This window comes from Phaseolus vulgaris, chromosome 7, assembly GCF_051622355.1.
Source record: "Phaseolus vulgaris cultivar YP4 chromosome 7, ASM5162235v1, whole genome shotgun sequence".
Classification (NCBI taxonomy): domain Eukaryota; kingdom Viridiplantae; phylum Streptophyta; class Magnoliopsida; order Fabales; family Fabaceae; genus Phaseolus; species Phaseolus vulgaris.
In genome coordinates, this window is record NC_143504.1 from 4,542,139 (window position 1) to 4,557,848 (window position 15,710).

General features: G+C 31.6%; 2 protein-coding genes across 5 annotated transcripts; both read right to left on the reverse strand.

Moving 5' to 3' along the window:
* Positions 1-238: 238 nt before the first annotated feature.
* On the reverse strand, positions 239-6,056 carry LOC137829521 (cysteine-rich receptor-like protein kinase 8). Its single transcript, XM_068636338.2, has 7 exons — positions 4,439-6,056; positions 2,521-2,664; positions 2,309-2,430; positions 1,365-1,575; positions 979-1,213; positions 739-892; positions 239-627 (listed from the first exon to the last, which is right to left on the reverse strand). Exons 1-7 carry the CDS (start codon positions 5,988-5,990, stop codon positions 313-315), a joined length of 2,733 nt encoding a protein of 910 aa, XP_068492439.1. The 5' UTR covers positions 5,991-6,056; the 3' UTR covers positions 239-312.
* Positions 6,057-10,294: 4,238 nt separating this feature from the next.
* LOC137828847 (cysteine-rich receptor-like protein kinase 10) lies at positions 10,295-14,207 on the reverse strand. Of its 4 annotated transcripts, none has more exons than XM_068635585.1 (7): positions 12,294-14,207; positions 11,971-12,111; positions 11,743-11,864; positions 11,449-11,659; positions 11,095-11,332; positions 10,832-11,009; positions 10,295-10,721 (listed from the first exon to the last, which is right to left on the reverse strand). In XM_068635585.1, the coding sequence occupies exons 1-7, from the start codon at positions 13,828-13,830 to the stop codon at positions 10,398-10,400; spliced, it is 2,751 nt and encodes a 916-aa protein (XP_068491686.1). In that variant the 5' UTR covers positions 13,831-14,207; the 3' UTR covers positions 10,295-10,397. The 4 variants fall into 4 exon arrangements, 2 of the variants coding, with proteins under 2 accessions (XP_068491686.1, XP_090161541.1); XM_090305415.1 differs by having other exon boundaries at positions 11,971-12,186; XR_016523570.1 differs by lacking the exon at positions 11,449-11,659.
* Between the last annotated feature and the right edge of the window lie 1,503 nt (positions 14,208-15,710).

The following is a 15,710-nucleotide window of genomic DNA, read 5'->3' on the forward strand; positions in this document are numbered from 1 at the left end:
GGATCCAACAACAAGTTTTGGAATGAAATCATCTATAAAGTGATATTTTTTTATGACTGAAAGTGTCATATATATCATGTGGAGAAAGGGTTGGATTATCCATTCCCATGAAGTGCATTAATGATCTTTACAATACTCTTTTTCAGCTTAAAATCTTTTATTATCTTATAAAATTATATTTCTAACATTCTCATTAGAAAATATTGCAAATATACATTAAAAGATTATGATTCAAATCTTTAACATAAAGTGTCAAATGAAACTTTATTATACTTTAAAATTACATAATGCTATCAAGTGTTAAATAGCAAATTATCTAGGATAAACATCAGTTGTTGACATCTCATTGATAGCTTTACTTTCACTTGATTTTTGTTGTATATCCACATCTTCATCCATTGTACATTTGTGTAAGAAAAATGCTGGTTTTTGTGGAAATGGTAGTTCAAGTGAGTGATTATTAAGAAAAGACATAACCATTGCTATTGTAGGTCTAACATCTGGATTTTCTTGAACACATAATAAACCAATATGAATACATTTGAGAACATCCATGTGTGAATGATTTTCTTTTAAGTTTGAGTCCAAGATGCTTAGTAAATCTTGATTCTCCCTTTGTTTCCATACCTGTATTAGTTAATCAAGATAAATATTCATATATACCATATATATGTTATTTTTTTTATATAAAGTGTGTATATATAATTATCATTTAAAATTTTGGACTATCATACTTACATAACCGAGGAGGCCTTCCACACCATTGTGTGATTCATAAGTATTTATACTTCTTTTTCCGGTAATAATTTCAAGAATCATGACACCAAAACTGAAAATATCCGACTTCTCAGAAAATTGTCCCAACATTGCATATTCTGGTGACATATAACCACTGTAGAACACAAATACCATTTAGTTAAAGCATAGCACACACAAACATGAGATCAAGAAGAAAATATGTAGATGAGAAAATCTTACTATGTCCCAACAATTTTATTGGTATTTGTGCAATTGTGATCCATTTCAACAATTCTTGCCATGCCAAAATCTGATAATTTAGGATTCATATTTTCATCTAATAGAACATTACTAGGTTTAAGGTCACGATGAATAATTTTAAGTCGAGAATAATCATGTAAATAAAGAATCCCCAAAGCAGTTCCTTTTATAATTTTGTAGCGTTCCAACCAACTTAATTTTTGTTGTTGAATACCTGGATTTCAAGGAATGAAGAATGGATGAGAAAAGTAAGTGAAACATGTTTGGTGGTTAACCACTTGAATAAATTTAATATATAATGAGTTAAAAAGATTACTTAATAAAACACATTAACTAATGATTTTGTTAAGGTTCAGGGGTCTAACCAAATAAAAGATAATCCAAGCTCCCATTTGGCATGTACTCATAAATGAGAATTTTCTCTTCGCCGTCCAAGCAAAACCCAATAAATGTTACTAGATTTCTATGTTGCAATTTGGCTATTAATAAAACTTCATTCTTAAACTCAACTGAACCTTGTTTAAAACTTGTTGAAAGCCTCTTTACAGCCACATGTCGTCCATCACAAAGAATACCCTAAAATTGTGTAAACCATTATTAGTTTGTTAAAAACTAAATTTGTTAAAACAAATCATATATGATACATGTTATCACAGTTTATAACATACTCTTTTCAACATACTCGTTCAAAGTTCTTTTTTAGTATACTAATAACTATAATAATTTTCTATTATAATAAAATATTAAAATTTAATTTTACCTTTTGTTTTTTATATTACAATTATTACAAGAAAATCATGAAATAGAAACCAATTTTTAGAAACAAAAAATAATTAGTTGGTAGAGTGACTAAATTAGAGACAATTTTAGAGACTAAAAAAATTTTGGTTTCTAAATTAGTTTATATTATTGTTAAATGTTTTCTTTGGTATTTAATTAGCGACCAAGGTTTTTGCTACCAAATTTAGAATCTAAATAATTGGTAGCAAAAACTTTGGTGGTTGTTAATTAGACACCAATTTAGAAACCATTTAACAATAATAAAAACTAATTTAGAAACTAAATTTTTTTAGTCGCTAAAATTGTCTCTAATTTAATTATTTTTAATATCTAAAGATTGATTTTTATTTCATAATTTTCTTGTAATGAATAAATACATATGTATGGTAATAAAAACATTGATAAAAGATAAGGATATAAATTTAAAAAATGGGACACTAGAAAGGAAATGAGGAATAAAGAGGGTTAAAAAGAATGTCTTAAAATGTTTTGTTGTTGCTTCTTTAAAAGTTTCAAAACATTTACTCACCTTGTAAACTTGTCCAAATCCACCTTGTCCAATTTTATTTTTGGGCGAAAAATTATCTGTTGCTGCTTTAATTATAATTAAATCGAATTGAAGTCCCTCTAAAGTGATGCTTTCATGACCAACTGCAGCAAAATATGAAAATATTTGAATTAAGTTGCAAAGTTTATAAAGTGCAAAGCAATAATTATGAATTGAAATTCCACAATACATACAGTTTTTCCTGAGAAGAGTCCTGTAGTTAGTTCTTCTTGTTTTCCTCCTTCGCAAATACCAGCCAAAGGAAAGCAGTAGCACAGAGACAGTGGCGAGGACAACAATTAAGATAATAATTCTTCGCCATCTAACTTTTTTGTTTTCTACATAAGAAATAAGCACTTGCCATTCAGGCACCATGATAATTGTTAATTGAAAATGCTGACAGTAGTAAAATTCTTATTTTTGTTTGATTTTGTTTTTTTATGTATTGATTTTGTATAAGAATTAGAACACTTTAAATATCTCTCTTAATTTATAATTTTTTATCGATAAAAAAAGAGATTAGTAAAATTGCCATACTATTATTGGAAAAGAAACAAAATATAAAAATGAAACAAATCTAGTAAAAATATTTTACCTTTTATCTGTTGCGCCTTCTTTGACAGGGTTAAAAATTTAAATCAAATAATAAAATACCTAATTCTATTATAAACAAAAGTTGTTATTAATTTATTATATCTATTATAATTTATATATCAAATCATTTTATTTAAAATTAAAAAATAATTATATTAATACCGTTTAAATCTTAAAAATACATTTTTTATTTAATTTTTGTACTTTTTAAAAATATGTTAAATTATATATTGGTTTCACATCAGATTAGGTTTGACCTAAAAATTGCAAACCACTTAAAAATTTAAATAAGACTGGATCAGCACAAATTTATTAGGAGATGATCGGTCAAGTTTACTACTCCGTTTTGAAACTTGTTTGAAAATATTAATAAATTGTATATTATAATAATTATTTTTAAAAAAATGTATATTTATAATAATTTTACATATTTTTTCTTATATTTTAATATAAAATTCTTTAATTATTTAGAATATATTTTACAATAACTAGCTAGAAATTAGCTTTAAAACTAAATTGAATTGAAAGTTGATAAGCAGTAAATTATAAATATTTAGTAATTATTTGCTAAAATAACGAATACAAAATAGACATTTTAACATGGTGTTTCATATAAATTTTAATTTTATTTTAGTGGAAAATAAACTTTTCAGTATTTATAATTTTAACATTCTTTATTTTTATTTACAGATTAATCATTTAACTATTTTTACTTTTAGCTATCATAATTTATGTTGTGCATTTTAACATTTATTTCCGACTAAATCCAAAATATTTCCAGTCAATTTTAAAATAAAGTAAAAATATCATAGTTTTTAAGTAGATATTATACTTTTATTATATAAAAGAGGTATACTGATAGAGACGACATATGTTTGGTGGAGGGTTGCTATCTCCCACTGGTCATCTCTAATATATTTTTTAATACAATTTTTTTAGCAAAAGACAATAAATTATAATATGATAATTAAAAATTAGTGTTATATGAAATTTTGTATTTATCAATTTCAGTATTTAAACTCTAATGTGAAACACAATAAAATTAAGAATGCAAATACTGTAACATAAATATATTGAAAACTAATTAAGAAATATTTTTGATTTTTTTTAAAAGATTTACCTGGTTTGGGAATTTTTAGATTGAAAAGGGGGTTTTACATAGTTGAGGGATATTGGTTAAAAAAAGAAAAGAATTATTAAAAATTATGAGAGCAGATTAAAAACTAACAAGAGAGTAATTTTTTTTTTGTGTTTTAATAAAAAGGGTTATTTTAATTCTTTCCCGATTATCCTCGGTATATTAGTTATGCACTTTAAAAGAAAGGGCAGATGATTCTAAACAATTGTTGATCAGTGGAATGTGTTTGTTAAATTATACTAATTATTTTTCTTTTCACAGAAAATAAAACAATCTTTCGTGGTATAATTTGTTCAAAACTTCATCAAACATTAGTTCTATAACGTATTTTAGAAAGAGTTTACGTATGCATGCAAATATTGCAGGAATGGGAAGATGACCTGTATTTGGAGAAGAAGAATCTGGCTTGCGCGCATCAACTAGAGAAACTTCACTGTGAAATGGGGACAAGCCAAACATAATATAGCAACTTGGATACAGTACTTTTCCCTCTGGACTCCCCAAACAACACCATGGAATTTCTGTGTTGAAAATGTTTTGTAAACAGTCTTGGCAATCAGGATTAGATTGATCTGCAGTACATTGAGCAAGAGTATAGAGGGTTTGGTGATCATTCAGTTTTACAGCTTTTGTTCCATAATTCTTAACGCTACTGTCATCTGTCAATCGAACCAGTTCAGATAAAGTATTGGCCAAAGTCCAAGTGAAGAAACTTTGCAGAAGGCTGGGGTTGGAAGTATTGACGATATTGAAGTGGTGATAGGTAGGATTTGTGTCCTCCGTGGAGAGAGAGGGACCATGGGAATAGCGAAGCATGCAGTGATTGTACCAGACGATAGCTTCTATGGAAGAGGGACACTCTGAGGATATTCTTTGGATTGCTTTTAGGACACATAGCTGGCAGAGGGTAGGGTTTAGTTCCCCGCGGCACATGAAGAGGCCACTGACGGAGTCGGAGGGGTTTCTTCCGTCGACCGTGGTCTTGAAGAAGCCGGGGTTGGTGGTGGCATTGGAAGACAAGGAAGAGAGGAGAGCCCTTAGATTTGATAAAAAAGCGCTGCTGGTTGTTTCGTTTGAACAATTGAGGGAAAGATACGCAGGATCCAGTGAGTAGTTTGGTTCTGCGTTGGAAGAATCTGTTACGGGAACAAGTTGAGATGGTGCCGGAGCGATACTGGGGCGATAGAAAGGGTACACGTCATACCTGATCTTACAACTGGGATTTCTAGAACTCCCTGCTCCTTGGCATGTTTGCAGACCATATAATATGGTAGCATTTAGACATTTTCTACAATCTTGGGGTGAAAGATCAGGTGTGCACTGAGCTTCAGAATAAAGGGTCTGAAATCCAGATATTCTTGCTTCCTTTGTGGCATACTTCTTGGCGCCAATGGGAAAATTGGCTGCTTCATCTGCCGCTTTGTTAAGTGTTTTGGAAAGCAAACTCATCATTGAGTGGTTGTTCATGATGCAGCTGCTCCCAGGTGAACTCGTGTCGGCAATGGAAAAGAAAGAGTTGTTGGAATAGCGAATCATGCAATCATCATTCCCAAACATTGCCTCTTTGGACAAGTAATTACAGCCAAACTCCGGGGGATACAAATCTTGGAATATTGCTTTGGTTGTGTTTGCGACGCACTGGGTACAAAGGTGAGGAGGGACGTCACCCCAGCACAAGAACATTCCATAGACTGTGTCGGAGTGGTTTCTGCTGCCCACTGTGGTGTTGTAGAATTGCTTGTCAGCGGTGGCGTTGGAGGTTAAATAAGACAGAAGGGTCCTCAAGTTATTAAATTGGAAGGTGCTGTTTGGAGTAGATGTACTATTGAGTGAATTTGAACACTCGCTATAGTCGTACTGTGCTTTAGTGGTTGCAAAATTGATGAAGGTGAGGAGGATAAAGTGGTATACAAGGCTGAAATAAGATGCCATAAACCTGTTTGTTAATCTTGGATAACTGTATCTCTATGAAGCCATGGATGGATATAATGCTGCAATATATCGTTTTGGCAGCTGTATATTTATGGTTATATGTGGAGTATGTAGTCAACTTAAATATTCAATTTAACCATGGTTGCACTCACAAGTCAATCAATGAAGCAGCAAGTCAACTTAGGTGGTGTATTTCCATTTCCAAGAGAGATCCAGTCAATAAGTATGCGCGTTAGCTTTCCTACCATTTTGGTTGAATTTTCTGTCGGACCTCAATGCAATGAAATTTCATTCTGAATTTCCAAATCTCTTTTTTCTTTACTGGTACGAGTGGGCGAATCACTGGTTGACCAACACTCGAACCAAGTCACCGTCTAAGCAATATCGAGGTGGCCGCGTGATGACACGTGGCCGACTGATCCTTAACGTTTAGTCAAAGATTCACCAAGTCAGGAGGATTAATCCATGGTTAAGGGTTGTTTAGTGCAACTCTAAACACGAACCAAATCCCTAATGTGACTCATAAATGAAAGTCCATTAAGATAATATAAATAACACATATTTCAAAAATAAATGTACGTAATTATTTATAGTACTTTGACACTTAAGTGTTAATGCTCCGACTGACTTGAGCATTAGAGTGTCTTCTGCAGATATCATCCCCACCTGTAATGCCAGACGACCGAGAGGAGGAAGGTGTAACAGAACTTGAAGCATTGTAGACCGATAAAAAATAAAGTAATCGCTCTCTAAGTCCAAATCCGTTCAAGAACATTTTCCATTATAAGACAATTCTGCACACTTATATCGTATTAAATTAAATTATTTAATGATGAAGACAAAATTGACTTATTTCTAGCTAAAAAGTTAGCTGGTTCATTCAATTTTGTTGATTTTTTTTGTTACACTAGGACAGGCAGACCCATTCACAGATTTGATACGAGGAAAATGGTACAAGAATATCCTTCAATTTTCTCACACTCTTTAAATACTTAATAAAATACTAATATTTTTATTTTTCTAGTTGATTCATTCCAAATTTATATTTTTAAATAAATTTTTTATATTATTAGTATTGACTGGGTGATTAATAGAAAATGAGGTGGTTTTGTATCGTCACTCCAAATTTAAAATAAATTAAATATATCGAATTCAGTTATAATTATCTATTTTCAACGCAACCCAAATTTTATGCCATCTTTAGAAGTTTCGAAGAAATTGATGAATTTGACAATAATAAAGGGGTAGAGAAGTTTCAACGAAGCCTATTTCTTTTTTTTAACGTCAGATGGGAGGGTTTTATTCATCGGTTTGAATCAGATTTATTAAAAAAAATTATTAGTTTTAATTAGTTTATTTTTTTAATCACATTCTAAATCTAAATAACCTAATTAAAAAATTTCGAGCAATTTTGTATAAAACATAAACACGATTAAAATTACTGAATACTAAATTCACTATTGAAAGATGAGTGAGCTTACTAATATATTTCCGATTTTAGATAAATTGATTATTAAAAAAATTATTTACTCTCGTACAAATGATTCTGTGTCAAATATAAAGAGAAACATGTGATTGTGTGTGAAATATCCAATATCCTAAAATCTTATATATAAACAAATAAATTTCTCATAAAAGTTTTAATTACGGAAACATATACATTTTCTATGCCTCATTTTTTATACCAATTCAAATATTTAATTAAATTAAAACATTAAAAAAGTTATCTCTTTTCATTAATATATATTAAAAAAGGTTTAAATATATTTTTAATTCTGTAAACATAACTCTTTTGACTTTTAGTCCTCCCAAAAGTATTTGTTAATTTGATTTTTTTTATATTTTCTAACTGTTGTTTTTATTTCTTGTTATTAATTATAGTTAATTAAATAAAAATATACTAATCTATATAATTAAAAGTACAAAGAATATTTTAAATTAATATAATATTTTTTTAGACAAATACTTTAATTAAGCAATACTTTTTAAATATAAATATAACTATGATAATTATTTTTTAATTTTTATTCAATAATTTATTTATTTATTATTATTTTAAATGATTATATCTTACTTAGAGTTTATAAGTTATTTTTTAAATTTGATATTGTAAAACCATAAAAAACTTTGAGTCTTTTTTTTTTTTTTTTTATTTCATGTGTTATCTATTTGAGTATCTAATTATACTTTAGGGAGCATTCCTACCCAAACATAGGGTTATTTTTTTTATTGGTTTGTGTTCCTGCAAGGGAGATGGGACCTGGAGAGTTACTGAAGTCTTCGTTTTCGTCTTTCGGACGGGCAGGTTGCAGGGTGCTTGACTAGGGTCCTTCTTGTCTCCTTGTTTCTCCTTCGGCTCTCGGTCTTGGATGAACACCGAATGGGGTATCTGCGGAAGGCACTCCGACGCTCAAGTCAGTAAAACGGGTGATCGGTATTCGCGTAGGTGCACAGTAATAAATAACGTACATTTCTCCTTGGGATGTGTGTTATTTATATTATTTTAATGGGCTTACCTCATTGGGTCTGATTAGTGGAATGGATCACACTTAGGGTTGCATTACCTAATCCTTAATAATGACTTAGTTTCACTAACCTTGGTTTGAGCGTTAATGGTTATACATGTCGGTCGGTCTGACCATGCGTGGTGTGTCGGTCGGTCGGGCAGAAATACGCCGGCGAGCGTGTGTCTCGATCATCTCAAATAGAGAGACCGAGACACGTCATGATGTCGGTCGACCATATCGGTACAGTTTCTTTGTCCAATTTTCTGCATTAAAATGGTCATCTAAGCATATAGGAAAGGCGTATGACAATTACAGAGGAAAAGGTTCTGAAACTGGAATGTGGAGCAGTATAGGATCCAACAATTTTTTTTGTCAGCTATGAATAAAATAAATAAGATACATAGAGGGTCCTTGAAGGTAACAGTTTCAACTATATATTTTCCCTTTGCCTTATTTGGTTCTATCAGGAAATATGAAATGGGATCATTACTTTGGTTATCGCCTACATCTGAGTGGTAATATAATCTGCCATATAGACATGATATATGTGCTGTAGTGAGTATGTAATAATTCTTCCAAGTAAGTGCACATAATTTCTGATGCACATGTGAGACAGATAATTTTATTCTTAATGCTCTGTAACGAAGTATATTATGAAATGGGGTCGATTGAACTGGTGGAGAGTTTAACAATCATCCATTCTTAAACATATATACTACCCATTTTTATCCATGGTAACTCTTAACACAATAAAAGTAGGAACAACAAAATATACTTAAATATTATGAAATTTAAACTATTTAAAGAGAAAAAAGTATATTAATAATCAGATTTTGACTCACAAAAAATATGAAAATAAAATAATTAATCTCATTTATTAAAAACAAAATTAGTTATTCAAGCAAATGCATAATTTATTATCCATGCACCTGTAGATCATTGCTTTTTATATTAATATAAGAGATTATTTATTTTATCCTTTAAAATAAATACTCCCTTTATATTAATCAACTTATTATGTATCATCACTTCCCTTCACGGTTTTGTGGTTTGTATATAAAGAGTGGTTTGCAGATATCTTAAGAAACTAAAAGAAGACGAGTATGATCATCAAATAAAAAAAAAGAATAAAACTAATTATGTATCTAATTACATACTTTAAGCTGATGGATGTAAATGACTATACAATCATCCACTACTAAATATATGTAAATTAATAATATTAAATTTTTTAACTAAATAAATAAAAATATTAATATACTTTAGTAACATTTTATCAAAAGTTAGATATACTCTACGTTATTAAAAGTTTTAAATATATTTCTACATATAAAAAAAATATCATTAAATATTTTTAGTAATATATATTTAATAAAAAATTAAAACTGTAATTATTTTTTTAATAAAGATAATATTATAAAAATATTATTTAATATAAATATTTTGTAATATTTCAAAAAATTGTACTAAATTGTTTAAATAGAGGAACTATAAATATTTGTGATTCTGATTGATTCCCACATTCGGGATAATTCCAAGGATACCCTGTCACCCATTCATGAAATTCCAGCGTTGTATTGTAATATTTTATGATCTCACTCCAAATTCTAGGTTGCTTAAAAGTGTGACTAGTTCTTATCTCTTCATAAGTATTGTGCAAAGTCACATGTTAATATGACCCCACAAGTTCTTTAATTGGAATTTAGTATCAGTTTGTTTTTTATGGATACATCTTTATCTGTCACAACATATTCAATTACATATTTCTATATATGCATGTGCCACATAACTAAACAATTTCTTTAGCATATAGTTGCACCTTTTGGACCATTCTCATATTTTAATAGAAAAGGTGAATAGATACATCATAAAACCTAACAGAAATAGATAATGTTGTCAATTATCTTGGATAAAAATTACTTACTGACATATCATTAATAGATGATTGTTTGTAACCATTCTCATCTTGACTTGATCCTTGTTGTGGAATTATGTGGTGATGTATGTTCCGCATGAAAAATGTTGGATCTTGTGGAGACGACAATTCTGAGTGATTGTTAAGATATGAAATAACAGTTGACATGGTAGGTCTAATATTTGGATCTTCTTGAATACATAATAAACCAATATTAATACATTTAAGAACCTCTACTTCTGAAAAATCTTCCTTTATATTGGAGTCCAAGATACTTAATAATCTTTCATCCTTCCATTGTCTCCAAACCTATAATACATTATCAAAATGAATATTCATATATCAATATTTATCTAAATCAAAATCAATTTCATTATATATATATATATATATATATATATTTAGAATACTATACTCACATAACCCATGAAGCCTTCCATAAGAGTATGTGATTCATATTGTGCTTCGTATTGTGATTTGTAAACATTCACATTTCTTTTTCCAGTAATAATTTCAAGAACCATGATACCAAAACTAAAAACATCTGACTTTTCAGAAAACTGTCCAAGCATTGCATACTCTGGTGACATATATCCACTGTAGAAAAGTTATAGATTAGCTAACAAAATATGTATAAAAGTGAGATAAACAAGAACAAAAATATATAGAGGAAAAAACTTACTATGTTCCAACAATTTTATTGGTATTTCCACGGTCTTGATCCAAATCAACAATTTTAGCCATACCAAAATCTGATATTTTAGGATTCATGTTCTCGTCTAAGAGAACATTACTAGGTTTAAGATCTCGATGTATAATTTTAAGTCGTGAATAATCATGTAAATATAAAATTCCTAGAGCAGTTCCTTCTATAATCTTGTAACGTTCAGACCAACTTAACTTGTCTGATTGAGTATTATCTGCAAAACATTTGGAATGAATAAGAAAAAATAATTGTAACTATGTAGAAAAAAGAAGAAACAATATTCAAATCACTTTTAACAAATTAAAAAGTTTAAGGTGAGAGATATCTAACCAAATAAAAAATAATCAAGACTTCCTTTCGGCATATATTCGTAAATAAGAATTTTTTCCTCTTCTTCTAAACAAAATCCTATAAATGCCACAAGATTTTTGTGTTGTAATTTGGCTATCAATAAAACTTCATTTTTGAACTCAATTGAACCTTGCTTAGAACATCTTGAAAGCCTTTTAACAGCTACTTGTCGTCCATCGGGAAGAACACCCTTGAAAATATATAAATCATCATTTTGTTTGTACCAAAAACTTTCTAAAGAAAGTATAAATAAAAAATATCACATTTTCTTACCTTGTAAACTTCTCCAAATCCCCCTTTTCCAATCTTATTCTGCTGCGAAAAATGATTCGTTGCTGTCTTAATTATATTGAGTTCGAATTGCAAGCCCTTTAAAGTGACACTTTCATGACCAACTATACCAAAATATTGTTAAATTAATTCAGTAGGAAAAATCTTTAAATCTCACATGTGAACAATTATAGATTGAAATTTCATTTGAATGATATTCACAATACTTACAGATTTTTGCGAGAAGAGTCTTATAGCTACTTTTTCTTGTTTTTCTCCATCTTAAATAGCAGCATAAGGAAAGGAGTATCACCGAGAGAGCCACGAAGACAACAATTAAGATAAGTGTTCTTGACCAACCTTTCTTGTTTCCTACATATATATTAATACGCCTCACTAATTCAGGAATCAATAATAACTGTTGAGACTTGTTATTAATATTGGGACCTGGGAGTATATACTAAAGTTATTGGTTAAACAAGTTTGAAAGTTTGTGAGGGAGTATATGAATTAGATGAATATTTATGCAAATATTGATTGAATGAGAAGATCACCTGTAACCGTGCTTTTGGATTCAGTTTGGTGATCAGTGCTGTTCATTGGCGACAATCCAAACATCATATAGCAGCTTGGATAAAATACTTTTCCCACTGGACTCGTCAAACAACACCATGGAATTTCGCTGTTGAAGATCTTATCTAGACAGCGTCGGCATGAGAAAACATCTATATTTGGCGTGCACTCAGCAAGAGTGTAGAGGCTTTGGTGATCATTAAGTTTTGCTTCCTTTGTTCCATAATTTTTAAATGGCCCCCCAGTATCGATCTGTGCATCATATAAAGCATTCGCCAAAGTCCAAGTGAAGAATCTTTGATGCAGATTGGGGTCAGAAGTACTTTTTATATTGAAGCGGTGATAGGTAGGACTCGTTTCCGTTGTGGAGGGAAATGGGTCATTGGAATAGCGAAGAAAACAGTTATTGTACCAAATAATTGCCTCATTGGAAGAGCGGCACTCTGAGGCTATTCGTTTGGTTGCATCTAAGACACATAGTCGACAGAGATCAGGAGAAAGGTCCCCCCGACACATAAAGAGGCCGCTCACCGTGTCGACGGTGGTGTTGAAGAAACGAGGTTTGGTGGTGGAGTTGGAAGACAAGTAAGTGAAAAGGGTCCTGAGATTTGATAGAAAAACATTGTCGGTGGTGATCATGGTTTTGTTGCTGGAACTGGAACAGTTGTGGGAAAGATAAAGAGGATCTTGGGAATCTGTGTTGGAAGAATCAGGGAGCAGAACAGGTTCGGGAGGTGCGGGAGCAGTACTGGGGCGATAGAAAGGGTAGAATTCGCACCTCAAGCTACAGCTAAAGTAAAAAGACCTAGGTAGACAGATGTTATCTTCAGCAGCAGGTGGCATGAGAGAATTTAGACATTCTGTGCAGTCATGGGGTGAAAGATCAGGTGTGCATTGAGCTTGACAGTAAAGGGTCTGAAAGCCAGACACCCTTGCTTCCCTTGTGGCATACTTCTTCTCACCAATAGGAGATTCGGCTGCCTCATCCACCACTTCCTTAGATGTTTTCAAAAACAAGCTGCTAAAGTTTTTCTGCTTCGGCTCACTGTCAAGGATGCAAAGGTTGAGAGGGCCAAAGTATGGATACAAATCAACCTTGGAGAAGAAATAACGGTTGGAAAAGCGAAACATGCAGTCGCCGTTCCCAATCACTGCATCTGAAGACAAGGAACAATTTGGGTATGAATCTGGGTCTGAGAATATTGCATTGGTTGCGTTTGCAACGCACTCGCTGCAAAGCTGAGGGGTGACGTCGCCCGAGCAAAAGAACATTCCATACACAGTGGTGGAGTGGGTTGTACCGGTGACTGTGGTGTTGTAGAATGGCTTGTTAGCGGTGGCGTTGGAAGATAAATATGACAGAAGGGTCCTCACGTTCGATTGGAAACTGCTGTTTGGAGTGGTTGGGCTTCCTGAGCAATTTTGGCCCGAAAAGTCATTGCCGAACTGTGCTTCACTGGTTACGAAATTGATGAAGCTGAGAAGGGTAAATATATGGACAAGATTGAAGGAAGCCATGGATTTGTTCGTTAATCTTGGATAAGTTTAGCAATTTTATCATCTATTAGGAAATTGCAAAGGCCATGAACTGTACTTAAACTAGAGCATCTTCATTACGCATAAGTAGCTAGACGACACAAGTCAACGAATCACTGAGTAAAAAAAGAATAAAATGTCTTCATCTTCCTCGAAGGTGTACTTTCGAGCATGAGGGTTAGGGTGTAGCGCTCCCCAGCACTTCATTTTCTGTTCACATTTCTAATTAGGAAAAGATTTCTTTCACACTACACCTCAGAGTAAAAACATATTATTCACACATTGGCCTATGTATAGCTGTCTAGCACTACACAATGAAAACACATTTTCATGCAGCTTTATGGGGAAAAGAGAAGTTTTGGGATAAATAACATTAATCACATGTGCGATTCAACATATATTAATCTATACACGCTGTCTAAGTTAGATGAGTCAAAGTCTTTCAACCAGATTCCGCCCAATCTATTTCTTTTTATGAAGAGGGAACTTTACACTGCTACAAATCACTTCCAAATACATTGCAGGTAGGTCTCTTAAAAAATGGCATAAAAAAAGAAAAGAAAAACAACTTCAAATAGATAGACTTGTTATCTCTGTCTTAATATATAATGGATTCTCCATTGTGTTAATTAATAATTCTCTTGCCTATATTTTTTTTAGGAAGTGATCAATGATCAATCACACGTAGATTAAGTCAACCGAAGTTAATGGAACAAAATGTGATAGGTCTCTATTTCATGTTCATGAACATAATTATAAGCAAGAGAGAAACTGGAGGATATTATTGCGAGTTATATACCAAGATTTTAATTTGTTTAGTTAATCATCACCTTAATTATAAACTTATTGTTGATAACGTGATGTACTTGAAAACATTTTATTTTATGTTCTATTTTGTTTATTATTTTGTTCTCTGATATTATGTTGTCAACAAAAGCCGAATAATTTATTAACACGGAAAATGGATGCTGACACATATAAGAGACACTCACGAGTTTATCAAATGAATGTATGATATGTATTTATATTCGGCGAGTGCAATAGTTGATGATGTAAAAATATCATCATTTGAACTTGGTTATAATAAAGGTACAACCATCTCAGGGTGACCAAATTGTTTATATGAAAGAATATTATAAAAATTGAATGTGATCAATGTTAATTACATCTCATAACATGACACTCTTAGCCTACATCATCAACATGTTAAGGAAGAATTCCTACAAATTTTCAACTCATATATCCTATTTTTTATTCATTTCTCCTCATTTTCTACTTTCCTTTTTATTACCGTTAATGAAAATGAATATTCCTTGTCTGGTGTGGTGCATCAAATGTAGCGCACGAAATCGCAATGGAGAAAATGAGGTTCTGATGAACCCTAATTGCAAATGAAAAAGAGACAATGACTTAAGCACAAAAGAGATTCTTATTTACTTGTATATTAGAGAGTAAAATACAAGGTGTATATATAAGAAAAAGATTAAGACCTAGCTGAAACAGAAAAGGAAAGTTGGGCCAAACAAACAAAGCCCAATAACTTAAAACAGAAAAACTAAATATGTTAACACCCCTCAAGCTGGGGAGTAGATATTTTTCAGACCCAGCTTGGATTTGAGAGTAGAGAACTGTGCGGAAGCAAGGGCCTTGGTGAATATGTCAGCAACTTGCATGGCAGAAGTAATGGGCAGTAGTTTGAGGAGACCAGAGTTAAGTTTCTCACGAAGTAGGTGACAATCAATTTTGATGTGCTTGGTGCGTTCATGAAAGACTTGCACTACAAAAAAACGTGTATAAAGCGGCGGTTATTTTTGCAAAAACTGGCGTTTTTAACCGCCGCATTATACGTCTGTGGCGGTACC